The sequence below is a fragment of the Carettochelys insculpta genome, chromosome 29 (assembly GCF_033958435.1).
Source record: "Carettochelys insculpta isolate YL-2023 chromosome 29, ASM3395843v1, whole genome shotgun sequence".
NCBI classification, from domain to species: domain Eukaryota; kingdom Metazoa; phylum Chordata; order Testudines; family Carettochelyidae; genus Carettochelys; species Carettochelys insculpta.
The window spans coordinates 12,678,284-12,693,450 of record NC_134165.1 but is presented as its reverse complement, the minus strand read 5'-3'; the positions used below and the strand labels follow the sequence as shown (position 1 = coordinate 12,693,450).

At 50.2% G+C, this 15,167-nt stretch overlaps 1 protein-coding gene across 1 annotated transcript; it reads left to right on the top strand.

Moving 5' to 3' along the window:
• The first annotated feature begins 10,322 nt into the window (after positions 1-10,322).
• BCDIN3D (BCDIN3 domain containing RNA methyltransferase) lies at positions 10,323-12,871 on the top strand. The gene is made up of 2 exons (XM_074980045.1): positions 10,323-10,558; positions 11,584-12,871. Exons 1-2 carry the CDS (start codon positions 10,334-10,336, stop codon positions 12,175-12,177), a joined length of 819 nt encoding a protein of 272 aa, XP_074836146.1. The 5' UTR covers positions 10,323-10,333; the 3' UTR covers positions 12,178-12,871.
• Positions 12,872-15,167: the final 2,296 nt, after the last annotated feature.

The following is a 15,167-nucleotide window of genomic DNA, read 5'->3' as shown; positions in this document are numbered from 1 at the left end:
TTGCATTGATGCCTGTGGCCAAAAGTGCTGCAGAGATGCCTGGGGTGATAGGATGGGGGCTGGGAATTTGCTGGGGTCCTGGCAGGAGCCTCCAAGCACAGCAGCAGCAGAGCTGAAGATGGGAGTAGGTTAGGCTTCCACGGTTGCTTAGGTATTCACCGTCCTGCCTCCCCGTGTAACCCACCCAGTGTACTGTCCCGTCTAGCGGTGCTGCGAGCGCTGAAAGAGAGACTAATGAGGCTGCTGTACAGCCTTAGCTAAGAAGCCAGCTGGCTGGTAGTTCTGCGGCAGAGGCTCATACGCTAAGCTCCAGAGGTCCCAAGTTAGGGACTGTCTGCGCACGTCATGCCAACAGCCTCCACTTGCCTGCAATCTGTCATATGATTCCGAGACGCCTAGTGGGGGGATTCCAGAGGGGGCACCAACCACATGCCATTGCTCTGTCCATGCCCTGCTCTCTCCTCCCTTTCCCACTGGTTCTGGTGAGTGCGGGGACGGTCCCCACCCTGGAGCAGCACGGCCCCCAAACTCACCAGAAGCAGCACAGGACTGAGCGGGTGTGTAACCTCCCACAGGTGGATTCGAACCTGGGACCTCAGGAGCTTTGTGCAGGAGCCTTTAGGGTTTGAGCTAAAAGCCAGCTGCTGCAGAGCGAGTCTCCGCCACGGTCTTGGCTTTCTCTCTAAGTGGTCTAGGTGGGCACTACGCTGGACAATGAACCACCCCTACGTGTGTGGGTTACACGTGCATGTGACCCCCTGCATAGTTCCCCCTGCCCCATATAAGTCCTGCAGAGTTGCGGCCCACAGGTGAACGTCACCTCTCGGCAGTGCTGGTGCGCACAGAGCAGCTCTCCGGCATTGGCAGCCGCTGGGACATCCACAGCTCCCTCCAGAACAGTGCCAAGCCTTCCCATGTCTCCCGTAGACCAGCCCACAAAATGGAGGACACGCTTTCCTCCCCAGATGCCCCCAGGCTGGGCTGATCTCTGCTGTTGGCCTCACCCACCCAGCCAGCTGCCCCAGGGGATGAGTTGATTGGAGCTGTACATGACATGGGCCCCCAGCGGGATTGCAAACCGGTGTCAGGGGGTCATGACACAGCCTTGCCCTTGCCACACTGCTGCATGGCGGTGGGGAGTTACACAGAGATCCTAGGTAAAGGAGAGACAAGTCCTGGTAGTGATGTAGCCAGAATGGGACAGGTGGAGGGGGCCCTGCCTTGGTGTGGGTGAGAAATGACTGGTGGTCGGGGGGGGGGGGTAAGAAGAAAGGGGCCACTTCTTCCCCCACCCCACAAGCTCTGCAAGCAGGGAGGGATAAATATTCTGGCCAGGAGCCACCGTAAAAATGGGACCCCCATAAAAATTTGTGCCCTGCACCCCCACCCACTTGACCCCCTTTTCCTTCCTCTGCCTGCTGAGTGCTCCTGACAGAGATGGGACCCTGGGTACTGGGGCTTTTCCTGCCTGGTCCTCCTAGTGGGGTTGGGAGCTGCCCTGCACCAGCCCCCGACTCTGTTCCCTGGCAGGAACATGGGCTGAGCAGAACGGGGCAAGCCCTCAGCCCCACCTCCCTGGCCTGGCTGGCGCACCAGATAGAGAGGAGCAAGTTCCTGCAGTCCAGTGAGAGCAGAGGCCTGTGTGGTAAGTGGGTGGGCTGCAGCCCACCCAGTCCACTTGTGGCTATGCCCCTGGGTCCTGGGATGGAAGAAGTTGAGAAGCTCCAGCCTATGCAAAGCCAGGAGCCCTGTGTCTGCGGGGAAGGTGGCGAGGTTAGACAAAGATTCCAGGGGCTCCTTAGCATGCTGCAGCAGTGGCTGCTGCGCTGTGCTGTGCCTCTGGAGTCACTGCCTTCACAAATGCTGCTATATTGCTTGGGAGAAAGTCCAGCTCGGAAGAGGAGAGAGGTGTCTGCAACCACACCCTGGAGGTTGCACGGATGTCCCCTGGGCGTGCTCCCCAGGCTGCAGATTGGATAGGGGGTGCTGGAGAGGCCTTTGCTCTAAGCTCTGAAGAGCGTCACGTCTCCCAGCAGAGCGGAGTGGCATTAAGATTCCCTGATCCTGCTCCTGCATCTGCCAGCCCCACTCCTTCCTTCCAGTGCCGCAGAGCGGAGGGGGAGCAGAAGGCATCTCCTGTTGAAGACACTTCAGAGATGCTGACAAGGCAGAGGATGCTACGGCTTGTAAACACTGACATCTCATGAATCCTGAGCAGGGTTTCCTCTAAATTTTCCCATCTGTGGGCAGAATACATTTTGTTTTGTGCACCAAGGCATAGGCCGACGTGCACCATCACATGCTGCTGGCTGCAGGCACTCTTCTAATCAGAGGGGAGGCCCCTGAATCTCTCCTGGGTGGCTGCCCAAGCACTCAGCTTTCAGGGGACACTTATCCTGAGACGTCTGCAGGCACTGTAATGCTGGGTCCCCATGCGATTGCCAGACTGGCTCCATGCAAGGAGGCACATCCCATTGCTGCTGAAAAGAGGTTGCATCATGGAAGGCACTTCAAGCATCGAGCAATCAAGAAAAATAGTTGACCTGCGGCCTGAAGGTGCATCTGATCACATCAGCATGGACAGAAACGAACGAAGGAGGGTCTGTGCCATGGCTGGACCAAATACTGACGTCCCTCTTTAAAAATATCCATTCTACCAGTGCGAGTAACATAGCTGAGGAGGTGATATAGGGTTATCTTGCCAGGCCTTAGCACCTTTACACTGGGTTGTAGGACTCTGAGGACAAAAAGAGCTGCCCTGCTGGCTAGTGTTCCCGCGAATGTTTTCCATTGTGTGTGGAATAAATTTTATTACGTGCACCAAGGCACGCACAGATGTGCACCACCATTAGAAACACATGCTGCCCACTGTGGGTGCTCTGCTAACCAGCTGGGCAGCACCTGCGTCTCTCCTGGGTGGCTGCCCAAGTGCTCATCTTTGAGGGAACACTGGTTCCAGCTCATCCTGGCTTCTGAATCCTATCAGCTCCAATCCAGAAGACCAGGGAGATCTTTGAGTGGCTTCCCAAGACAGAGGCAGCACAAGGGTCCAGGGCAGAAGAGGTCTTTCAGAGAGCAGGCCCAGAAACAGCAAAACTTAAGAGCAAGCTCCATTGAGACGTTTCCATTTATCGTTACTGAATGTAAGAGTGGAGGGAACCTTAGGAAGAAAGGATAAGTTTGGGTTCTAGCCAGGACGTGTTAGGAGGAAAGGGGAGATGCCCACCCTGCTGCCACGGCAGAACACTGACTCTTTGGATGGATCAGAGAAAACCACCAGGTTGGTGCTTTCAAGATGACCCAAGAACCGCCCTGGCGGGTTTCTCTCTCACAGAAGTCTCCTCCACTCATGCTATGAAATGCCGGGGAGCCAAAGCAGCCCTCCTTTTGCTATTCAGCTACCCAAGCTGCAGCCACTGCCGATTGCGCCCTCATTCACAGCTCCCCTGCCCTCCAAGCTGGGCAGACTCCTCCGAGTGCACCTGTATCTTTCCGCTGTTAATATTCCCCATTTGAAAAATCAGCTGGCGAATTTACTGCAGGGCCCCAGGCGGAGATAAGATAAGGGGCATTAGCTATTGTTTAAAGGGTGATCCTTGTCCTTGATAGGGCTCTTTATCTGAAATCTCCCTGGGAAGACCAGGGCATGTGCGTCAGCCGGTCGCCTCCAGCCATTCCAACCCGCTGGCTGGGGACACCGTGCCAAGTTCTCCATACTGTACATTCCTTCCCTGCTGCTGTCCTGTTTCACGGGTCTTGTGCATGTCTTTCTCCAGTGCCTCTGCCCCACGTGGAGCGGAGGAGAGCAGACCAGAGCAGAGGAAATTTACCGTTCCCCAGGTGAAAGGTTGTACAAAGCCAATCTGCCTCATGCTCCTTGGGGTTAGGATGCGGAGGAATGTGCCACCCACCTGGGGCTCCAGGTGGCATGTGGGAGCAGGGCATAGGGACTTGCCTTACTCCATCCACCCCAGCTCTCAAGCTCTCCTCATGCCCCAAACCCTCTCTGACTGCAGTGATGGGTGAGCAGGTTGGAGATATGCTCGCAGCTAGGGCAGGCATGAATCTAGCTGGAACCCTTAAAAGCAGCTGTGAAATCACGGTGGCGTGCAGCCTGGTGTGAGCTAGCAGTGTGACTGCATACCCTGGGTTCCATGTGGGCTCAAACAGCCCCTGTGGCTGTGTTTTCACTGCTGTGCTTGGTAGTTGTGGGTATGCTTACCTGACACCATTCCAGTATAGAGCAGGGATGGTCACCTGGGAATAAAGTATGGGCCCCTGAGTGGGCCGTAGCAGCCCACTGGGGCTACACCTGTGGCTGTGGCCCCCTCCCTGAATGCCCCCTTCCCCCACACCTCCCATGCACTGGATCACAGCACTTACCTGTTCCTCTCTCTCCCTCCCTCCCAGAACTTTCAGAGCTGGAACTCTGTGCACAGCTGATTCATGGCTTCCAGCTCTAGGATGGAGGGGGAGAAGCAGGGACGGAGCACAGATGGGGTGATTCACACGGCTCCAGAAGTGCTGTGAAGGAGCGGGAGGATTAGGAAGTGCAGGGCTCTGATGCCTCAGTGTGCAAGAGGCACGTGGGGGCAGGGAGGCAGCCAGGGGTCCAGGGGCTACAGACAGAGCCCCAGAGGGCTGCATGACTCCTGCTGGGTCAGTATCCCGAGTGATCTGCTGGGAGGAAGTGGCAGCTGTTAACTCAAGTGATACATCTTGGTAATAATAATTAGCACTTCATGTCTTTAAAGCCCTTTGTGAACATACAGGCCCCAGTCATCAGTATGCGTTCTGTTGTTATTTTGGATGCTGCAAGAGCTCCCCTTGCAGATCAGGGCCATTGCTATAGTTAGAATGCTTAGAGCCGCAGTGTCCAATGGGCATTCAAAGATCGATACGCTTGTGGTTGTCACTCCCATATTCGCCACAACTCAGTGTCCTATTGGCCACACGTGGCAAAGAGCAAGCGTATCGGATGCTGCAGGCTTAGAATTGTTTCCGGTGTGCTCTGGGGAGACCAAAGGAGTGGAAGCGATAAAAGGCTGCCTGCACAAACTTCCCAAGCTGGGACCCAGTTCACCACGGCTCTGTGTCACGTGTCTTCAGTCACACCGTTGCAGAGAGGGCACAAAACACAGGTGTAAATGACACATGGTGCAGCTCAGCGGGGAAGCAAGCCGGCCTGTTACCGGGTGAAAGGACAGAACTGGTTGCCTACTGGTCCCACCACAGTTTGCTTCCCAACCGATTTACCCTGCCTCTTCCCTGGAGAATTAGTTCATACAAAAGACCACCCCGAATCCACAGCTGGATTTGTTTATGAAATTCCTGTGGCCTCCTGCAAAGGAAGCTGCAGGCCAGAGTGACAAGGCTGTAGCAAATCTGTGATCATGTAGATTCTTCCTAGATGTTGCTGTGTTGCACTCAGTGGTCACTCTAAACTTCACTGTGACAGTCGGGCTAGAACAGAGATCTTTCCAGTCCAAAAGCCCAAGCCCCTGGGCTAAAGGAGAATCCCCATTAGCTGCTGGCAGCATGGGGCCTATGTCACACAGCTGAAGCTGTGTTTCTGTTGTGTGGTGGTGCATGTATATATTAGCTGTTTCAGTGCAGTACGTTGTACAGGATATTTAACCCGTCCAGTGACACAGAAGGGAGGGTGGGGGAGAGGGCTGTAAGTCCTAATTTCTCTCATTATCTGCCCTCGGACAACTACTGCAGAGAAGGACAAATGCTTCTTCTGCACCGACTCCAGGGCTGTTTTTTGAGGCCTCCGGAGCAGCAATCTCCCCGCTGGAGCAGGATCTGAATCTGGACATTCCTCTACTTTAGGGAGAAAGTCCAGACCCAGAGCCAAACTTTGCAGCTGCCTCCTGTCTTTCCAAGAACCCTGAATCCAAAAGCCATCCACACGGGCATTGGGGGAAATTTGGCTCTGACTCCAGGTCCCAGCTTTGCCCCCTCTCCCCTGCCCTCTGCAATCAGCTGATCCAACTGCCACGTGTACTTTGCAAGATGTCCATATCCGGCTCCTGACTTGGCCCTATCTCTTCTTCAGTGTGGAGTGATGCACCTTTCACTGCCTATGCCTCAGTCGCTGCTACTGCCCCAGCTCCTCTGTTCCTTCCTCCCACTCTCCCAGCTTTCCAGTGGAAAACATCTGCACCGCACCTGCTATTCCCTCTTCACGGCAAGACAATGAAAACAGAATAGGTTGCTGCCCTCTTGTGTGTCTTGGTGCTGTTGCAGGGCCTCCCATCCCTGCATAGCCCATCTGTTCCGGTTGCCACTGCTTTAGCTCTGCAAGCAAGGGACCGAGCCTGCTCCCCACTGAAGCCTACAACAAAAGTCCCAGTTGCTCATATGTCACAGGGATGGGGCATGTTGCATAAACACCAACAGAAACAACGTGTCTGTTGTTTTCTCCGATGCAGAATAGGGCCCCTAAGGGAGACACATCTGAGGGCAAAGGGCTGGGTTTTCCCTAGGTGGGCTTGGGTGATGCAGAATTGCCTCCACCCATGCAGCCAGCCTCGCTCTGTATTCGCTCTCCATCCCCGTTCCGCACGTGATGAGTGCGTTCCACCCTTCCTTTGATTTCGCTGTAAATAAAATTTTGTATTTTCTCTGGATATTGCTAATAAATCGTTGCAAAACTGGGAGGGTCCTTATTTTTCTTTTTGGCCGAGGCTAGCGTGGAAGGCAGACTGGCTGTACAGGAGCATAACCTATGGGAGGTTTTGTGCATTTGATTATTTTGAAGTCCAGAAAGAACCTTTCCATCTCATAGATTCTCAGGCTGTATAGAACCACTGGGATTATGTAGACCAGAGATGGGCACCCCCAAATAGTGAGTGGGCCGCATGAGTGGATCCTATCTTCAGACAGTGGCCAATGCCAGATGCCACGGAGGGAGTGAACAGAACAAACAGGCAGTCACTGAGTGATAGCTCCGCTGTCATCAATTTCCGGCTTCTGACACATAGAGTCTTGGGACACCATTCTGACCCGTTCTGGCTAATAGCCATTGATGGACCTAACCTCCATGAATGTATCTAGTTCTTTTTTGAACCCTGTTAAAGTCCTGGTCTTCACAACATCCTCTGGCCAGGCGTTCCACTGGCCCACCATGCGTTGCATGAAGAAAAACTTCCTTTTGTTAGTTTTAAACCTGCTGCCCATTCATTTTGTTTGGTGACCCCCTAGTTCTGATGTTATGAGAACAAGTAAATAACTTTTCCATATTCACTTTCTGCATATCTGTCATGATTTTATAGACCTCTATCATATCCCCCCTTAGTCTCCTCGTTTCTACGTGGAAAAGTCCCAGTCCTTTTAGTCTTTCTCCATAGAGCAGTGAGATGTGAGTAGCATGGGATTGCTGCTCATAAAACCAAACAGAAAAGAGACAGAATCACCAAAGCAAGTGCAGTCCTCAAAACTGATGGAATGGAGCGAATGTTGAAAGCGACTGAACCAAGATGAGCCAGAAAAATAGGATGAACCTGTAACAGGTTTGCTTCTCCATAAATGTTACACAAAGAAATGTGGAGTTGTGCTCTGTTTTGGCATGGCTAAATATGAGCAGAAAACAATTGATGATAGTCCCTTTACATTCAAACACAGCGAATTCTAAGAGTTTATAGGCATGATGAAAAATATACACTTGATGGAACTCCCATGTAAAAAAACGTACTAAAAAATTAAACAGAAGAATTATAACAATCACCCTTTTTAAGCACTCTGGAACAAAAATTAACTATCAAAATAACACTGTATTTAAATTAACCAAACAGTTATTTAAATAAAGCATGTACATTTTCTTTTTCTTTAAAAAAAGAAGACAATCCTTAACTGAGATAAGGACACAAACAATGGGGGGTAAATCTCCTAGTTTTATAATATATTTGTAGCCAACAGTTTGAGATTTGCCATGCAGAGAATTCCCAGAAAAACAACTGACCTGGGTCATTACCATGTAAGCATCATTCTATCCATTAACATTTGTGTAGGAGGGATAATTAGGAACTCTTTATGGTGAATCATGTTATGATCCTCAGCTGAATAAATTCCTGATTATGCAGGCTGCTTTCCACACTCAACCTCTTGTGCCACAGTATTTAATGAGTTCAGTTCCATCCTTGTTGCTCAAACCTTATGTATGACGCAGCAGGTAATTCTCAATCAGGGCAGATGTGTGAATTGGCTCATAGGAAATGCAGTCTGCGATCAAAACCGTGGTAGGATCCTATGTAGGACAGTAGGCAGTTTTAGCATCTTCAGAGGAAGAGGCTAGAAATCCTAACATGAATTAAGGGATACTCTGCCTGCTGGAGTGAATTCTTCCTGACCCCTTTAATTACAGGTTGGATTATTCCCTGAAGCATGAGAGCTTGTAAAACTGTGCTTGGTGAACTGGGTGGTATTCTACTTCTAGAAGACATTATGTGGAACTGATAGCCCAGACCTGTGGGGGGCAATGAGAGAACTTCTGGCTCTGCCCTTGGGGCTAGGCTATATAAACAGGAAAAGGAAGGTGATCAAGAAAGGCAGGACTAAGAGCTATGCTGGCTGCTATAGGGTGCAACACCCTGCAGATACCAACCTCATCTCAGCCTAAGTGCCTTTGTTATTGAGAGGAGAAGTTTGGTTGCTCTGTCACAAGGCTCTGCAGTAAGGATTGTATGATCTGGGTTTAGCAACTCCTCCACTGACCTGATGCCAGTGCTTTACTCCTGGCTAAGGCTCTACCAAATTCACAGCTGTGACAAATGCATCCTGAACCATGAAATCTGGTCTCGTGTGCTTTTACTCTATGCCATATGCATTTCACTGGGGAGACCAGCAGAGGCTGGGTGTAGAACCTCCTAGGCTGCTCCCTGCCCCTCCGCCGAGGAGCTGGACCTACTGGCCCCTTCCATGGCACAGCACACAACCAGGAAAAGAAAAGACTAGCCAGCTGTAGCTCTGTGGTACCACCACCGAAAGGACTTTAAAAGCCTGAGTGGTGGTGCTGACTGCAGTCAACAGAGTCCCTTTTCGACCAGGGGTTCCACTTGAAAACTTAGCGCCTGGCAACTCCAACTGTGGGTTTGTCTACATACGAAAGCTAATCTGGAACAAGGTAACTAAGGAGGGAGAACATTTAATGTCCCCCCCCCTCGCTCTGCCACCTACTTCAGTCCTATGTACTTGCCAGTTTTTATTGCCATTTTTTTCAGTCCTCTGTACATATAAATGTTGGTCTGTATTGGAAATGAGATTGATCTGATGAAGTGGGTCTGTCCCACGAAAACTCATCACCGAATAAATCATTTTGTTAGTCTTCAAAGTACTACATTTCTGCTGGTTTGTTTTGTTGGAATACAGACTAACATGGCTACCTCTCTGTTACTACTGGAATCAGGTAGTATGTGATTTTAAAATAGAGGAACCATTCCTTATAAAGCTGTATGGACATGCTTATCCTGGAACAAGAGTCCCATGCAAGTGGATTAGGCTAATTGATAAAAAGGCATGGGTATTCTGGAGTAAGACCGTCCACACATGGGCCGTGTCTACACTAGCCCCTTCCTTTTGGAAGGGGCATGGTAATGAGTAAGTCGGGAAGATGCTACTGAGGCGCTTCCATGAATATGTAGCATCTCATTAGCATAGCGGCACTGAGCACAATTCGAAAGCGCCACTTTCTAATTGTGCACCACCCGTGTAGGTGGGGGCCTTTTGAAAGGACCCCCCCCCCGGACTGCGAAAGCCCTTTCTTCCTAAAACCAAATAGGAAGAAGGAGCTTTCAAAGACCGGGGTGGGGAGGGGCCTTTTGAAAGGCCCCCATCTATATGTGTGGCTGTTATTATGCTAATCAGGTGCTGCATATTCATGGTAGTGCCTCATTAGCATCTTCCCAACTTGCGCATTACCATGCCCCTACCGAAAGGAAGGGGCTGGTGTAGACGCAGCCGTGGAGTAACTCTGGAACACCCAGTTGGAAAGACTAGCCTGGAACTAGCCCCCGGGGGAGATAAACCCTACACGTGCTTCACGCAGTGGGGCCCTTCTGGCCGGTTTTGTACGTCCAACAGTAATAGGAACAGTAGTAGGAGGGGTGGCAGGAAGTCCCATGAAGAGACCAAAAGGCAGTGGGGACCGCAATGGCTGCTGCACAGGGCCCTGCGGTGCCTCCCTCCCCAGCCTCCACCCTTCTGGCTACTCAGCGCCAGCGTCTCAACTCGCGCAGGCGCAGCTCCGCCAGGCGGAACCTTTCTCCCCCGGGCCGGAAAAGCGCTGGCAGCGGGTGGCCCGCCGGGCGGCTGAGGGGAGGGACCGGGCAAGATGGCGGCCCCCATGAGAGACGGAACTGAGGGGATGTCTGGCCCGCCCCTCGCGGTCCCGAGCGGCTCGGAGCCCGGCGCGGCCCCTTACGGGAACTTCCCCAATTACTCCCGCTTCCACCCGCCCGAGGGCCGCGTCCGCCTCCTGCCCCCGGCGCTGCTGGGGCGGCTCTTCCCGGCGGGACCCTCGCCGCTGCTGGGGCTGGACGTCGGCTGCAACTCGGGGGTGAGAAGCCGCCCGCGGCGGGGGCAGGGAGCGGGGTGGCGGTATCGGGGGATGCGGATAGTATGAGGGGGGGGGCTTTGGGACAGCGCGGGGGGAGGGCAGACCTGGGGATAGGATGGGGGAGTGGCGTAGGGCTGAACCCTGTGGACGGGACAGGCCCCGTGCTTTGGGGGGGGGGGGGGGGCCCTGCTGCTGTTTCCTCATGGATGGGTCCCGAGGGGGTTACCCGGGGGGGAGGGGAGGGCCTGGGGCAGCAGCAGCTGGAGTTGCCCCCTGCCCTCCGGCTTTCCCTGCTTTGCTGGGATCTGTAACAGCCTAGCAGCCTATTCCGCTCCATCCCACTGCTCTCGCCCCGCCTGCTGCACTCAGCTGCAGTGGGAAGCAGAGCCCCTTGATCCCAGGGCTTTATAAATATTTGTCCATAAGTAATTAGGGCTTGGAAGTGCATTACTATCTATATGGCCTTCTCCATCTTTATACAGGCTTTTAGTATTCTGAGGCGTATTTAGAGAAGCCAAATACAGCATTTGCTCTCCAAAGAAAGGGGGAATTCATCAAGCTGTATGTTGGCGGAACTAATCTTCTCCGTAGGGTTTGGAGCCGATTCTGGGTGGGGTGTTAGAGGACCTGGCCTTTGTTCCTGGCTCTGCTGCTGTCTTGAGGTGTCATTCAAAATACGTTAGCCTCAGTGGAGAGCAATGGATCAAACCCTTGCTGTGTGACCCCAATTAAGTTGCTTTAGTGCCTCTCAGTTGGGGGTAACGTGTCTGTGGGGAGGGGGAATGAGGAGACAGGCTGTGAGGTTTGGATAATGAATGTCTTAAAAAGTCATTGGAGATCTTCAGATGGAATGTTCCGTGACATGTTTTGGCCTGGTTACAGAAAGGATAAGTCCATCAATGGGTTGCCTTAGTTTGCTGGACTTAAAAACCTCAGTGAAAACCTGAAACCTGATCCTTGTATCTCAGTGCTGAGGCTGGGCCCACCTTAATGATGTGCTACCAATGCTGTTTTTCCCTTTGTAGGAGCTAAGTGTTGCTCTGTACAGACATCTCCTTGGCCTTCAGGAGAACAAACTCAGCCCTGATCAGCCGGTTTTTGGAAAGGACCTGAACCTTCTGTGCTGCGACATCGATGCAACGTTGATCGAGAGAGCTGAGCAATGCAGTCCCTTCCCTGGCTCCATCTCTTACGCCACCCTAGATCTCATGGATCCTGATGCCCGGGAGTTAGTCTTGGGCTCCTATCTGAGTAGGTTCAGCCGTTCTACTTTTGACATCGGCTTTTGTATGTCAGTGACTATGTGGATCCACCTGAACCACGGGGATGATGGCCTAGTGGAGTTCTTGTCCTACCTTTCGTCTCTGTGCAAGTACCTGCTTATTGAACCTCAGCCATGGAAATGTTACAGAGCAGCTGCCCGGCGCCTCCGGAAACTGGGTAGGAATGATTTTGACCACTTCCGCTCTCTTGCCATCAACGGTGACATGACAGAGAGTATAACTCGGATTTTGGCTGAGGATGGTGCCATGGAATTGGTGTGCTGCTTTGGTAGCACAAGTTGGGACAGGAGCCTCTTGCTTTTTAAATCAAACAGATTGACTCAAAAGCAACTCTGACAAAGGGCAGCAGTATAGCTGATGAAAATATCATTTTGCATCCATGCCAGAGGAGAGGCGCGTGGAGTGGTGGTCTGAGTATAGAACTAGGAGCAAGGAGCCTCAGAAGCAACATCCCAGATCTCCTGTTGACTCTGTTAGTGGCTTTGGATAAGCTCCTCAGTTCTCTCCAGCTGCAGAATAAGTGTCATCATTGTGACCTATGTCTTGGGATGCTCTTGGAAAGTGCTTTTGAAGGTGTCTAGAAATGCTCTGTACATACACAAGTTATTTCATGGAAGGACAGTGCATTTGCCTTTCCCCAGGGATTTTTAAGAAAGGGGACTAAAAATACACTTGCACTTATCACATATGATGATCTGTTTCTCACCTCATGTAATATTTTCAGTGATAGATGTTTCAGACAGACTTCTGATTTATGACTGCCCTTCCTAGTTCGTAGTAAGTCGTGTCAAATGGACAGTTCCTGACAAGTTTGCGAAAGTTTTTGGCTTTTGATTATCCCATGGAATGAAGCTTTTGTGGGATGTGTATCTATATAAATCTGTAACAAAAGGGGAAGTCTTTGATAAATAACTATGAAATAAACTATTTTTTATTTTTAATCAAACATTCATTTCATTTTTGCTCACCAAATTTTCCACACAACCAATGAGTATATCCCGTTATACTTTATGAATCAAGGGCTCTGCTAATTGAGTTTATAATACAATTCCATAATAAAATAAATACATTTACCTATCTATTAGTCATAGGAAGATAATTAATACGAGTTGAAGCCCTCTAGTCCAGCAGATTCAGGACCTGACTGGTGCTCAACCAGAGAATTGGCTGAACTAGAGCGGTTCTGCCTGTACTACCTGAAACTGGGGGCCTCATTTGAAATGACACCTTATTTTAAATTATTAGGAAAAACTGTATTTTTTCAGGTAAGGCAATCCTAAAAAAAAAGAAAAAAAACTTAATGTACATAGTTAGAGAATTTTCAAATATTTCCTTTTCTATCAATAAGGAATTCTACATTTCATTTTTATCTCATTACACTTCCTTTAATAATGCTAATGATTTTCAACCCTTGTAACCTTAGCTTTATTTATCATTGTTCATCTGGGTATCATAAAGAGAGCAAACATTTCTAGTACCTTTGATAATTAGTAAGGTTTACTTTTCATCTGCTTTCCCGAATACATCTACATTGTGGCTTAATTATAATTTGCACAGTTCTTCAAAGATTTCAGGAAGATGCCAGTTGCAAGGTACTCTAGTCGTATGTTCAACGGTTTTTTTAGAGTACAGTTTAAGTTGCACTTGAATATATATATTGTAAGTTGTTAGCATTGTTAAAGGAAATGTACTGAACAATGAAAGGGAGAACTGACAGCAGTGACACAATCTTCCACTAGGAGGAGTTCTTGTTTAACTTTTCATGCAGTTAAGCATAATGCCATCTATTATATATGACACTGACTTTTTCCCCCTAACTGGAGGTGTCTAACTGACAGTATAATGGTCCCCCTCCTAGCCCCATCCCCTCAAAACCTCCCGGTCTTACCTAGGTGAGGATAATCAGTTAGACCCCATGCAGGTGAGCAAACACTAGCCCACCAGGCAGCTGAGACAGAGAATGGTCAGTGCACTTCAGACCCCTGGCTCACCCTGGCACCCAGCCTGGCTCCAGCCATGGCCATCTCTTATGCTTTAGAGATAGGAAATTTAAAAAGCCCTCTCAGAATACAGTTGGGGGAGGAGTGGGGAGGAAGGAACTTGGTTATATTCCTTCCTAACCCCTACCAGTGTCTGGCTGAAACCTTGAAGCATGAGCTTTAGGGACGTAAACTGGAAGTGAGCTCTACCCTTTACCGTCAGAAGCAGCTCCGTCATACAACTGCAATCATAAATTCATGGCTGCTGTATAAAAGCCATTTGCTCATCTTATTTGAGGTTTGACTAGCAGGAAGATATTTTAATCCCAGTAATAGGTCATTAGAGCTATGGATTTTCAGTCTCAGAAGTGTTAAGGGTTTGTTGGTGCACCGGACAGTAATCTCCCGGGGGCACAGTTAGCAGGGTCATACTAAATTGACTGCTTGTCGCTCTCCTTTCAATCCTGGTACTCCGTGAGGTGGCAAGGAGTAAGGGAGATCGACAGGACAGTTTTTCCCTTTGACCTCCCACTGCAAGGATGCTATAGAAATTTAGCCTTAGGTACATCAGTTCCAGATACACTATTCCCCTGACTGGAGTAGCATATTTTAAGTCGACTTTCTCCTAAGTGTAGACCTGCTTTCACTTGCCCTACGGGGAAGTTAGCTGGGTAGACTGATCGGCTTGTGAGCCCGTAAGGGCTTGTTTCACTCCAGGTAGCTTGATCCTCCAGTTTTTCAGCCTGGGGTTAAACTAGTTTCCACATCTCATTATTATTCATCTTGTTACTACAGATTGTAAAACCTCAAAACATTAACTAGATGGGCAGGGGGAACAAAGCTGCCATCCATTTCTCCAAAGATTCAACCCAACCCTTGGTCTTTGTTGCCGGTTTTTTCATAGTGCTTATTACCTTGGTAATTAAGGGCATGTCTTTACTTACAGCACTGCAGTGTGTGAAAGGAAGTTGCTCTTCACTGATGAGAGAGAGAGAGAGAGCTTGCCCGTTGGAGCAAAAAAGGGCTCCACTCTGTGAAGTTATGTTGATAGGAGAAGGTCGACCTCCGAGGTAGGGCCATGCCCACTAGCCCTTATGCTGGTGTCATTTATGCTGTTGCATGGAGGGGAACAGTCACACCTCTCAGTGACATGAGTTTTGCTGGTGTAAGTGGGTAGTGTAAAAAAGACTAAAGAGTCTGATCTGCGGATCTTTGCAATTGATGGTGAAGCTCCCACTGACTTCACTGGATGTGGATCAGGGCCTCGCCACACAACACTACAAAGGGTCCGTCGTGGCAACCAAATCTTTATTGCTGCTACCCAAATTGTCCAGTGGATGGTGCTAA

What these genes read in the sequence shown, in the direction of transcription:
- BCDIN3D (XM_074980045.1), top strand. Translation starts at nt 10,334, where the DNA reads ATGGCGGCCCCCATGAGAGACGGAACTGAGGGGATGTCTGGCCCGCCC. An exon ending in ACGTCGGCTGCAACTCGGGG is followed by an intron (nt 10,559 to 11,583) that starts GTGAGAAGCCGC and finishes TTCCCTTTGTAG; the next exon opens with GAGCTAAGTGTTGCTCTGTA.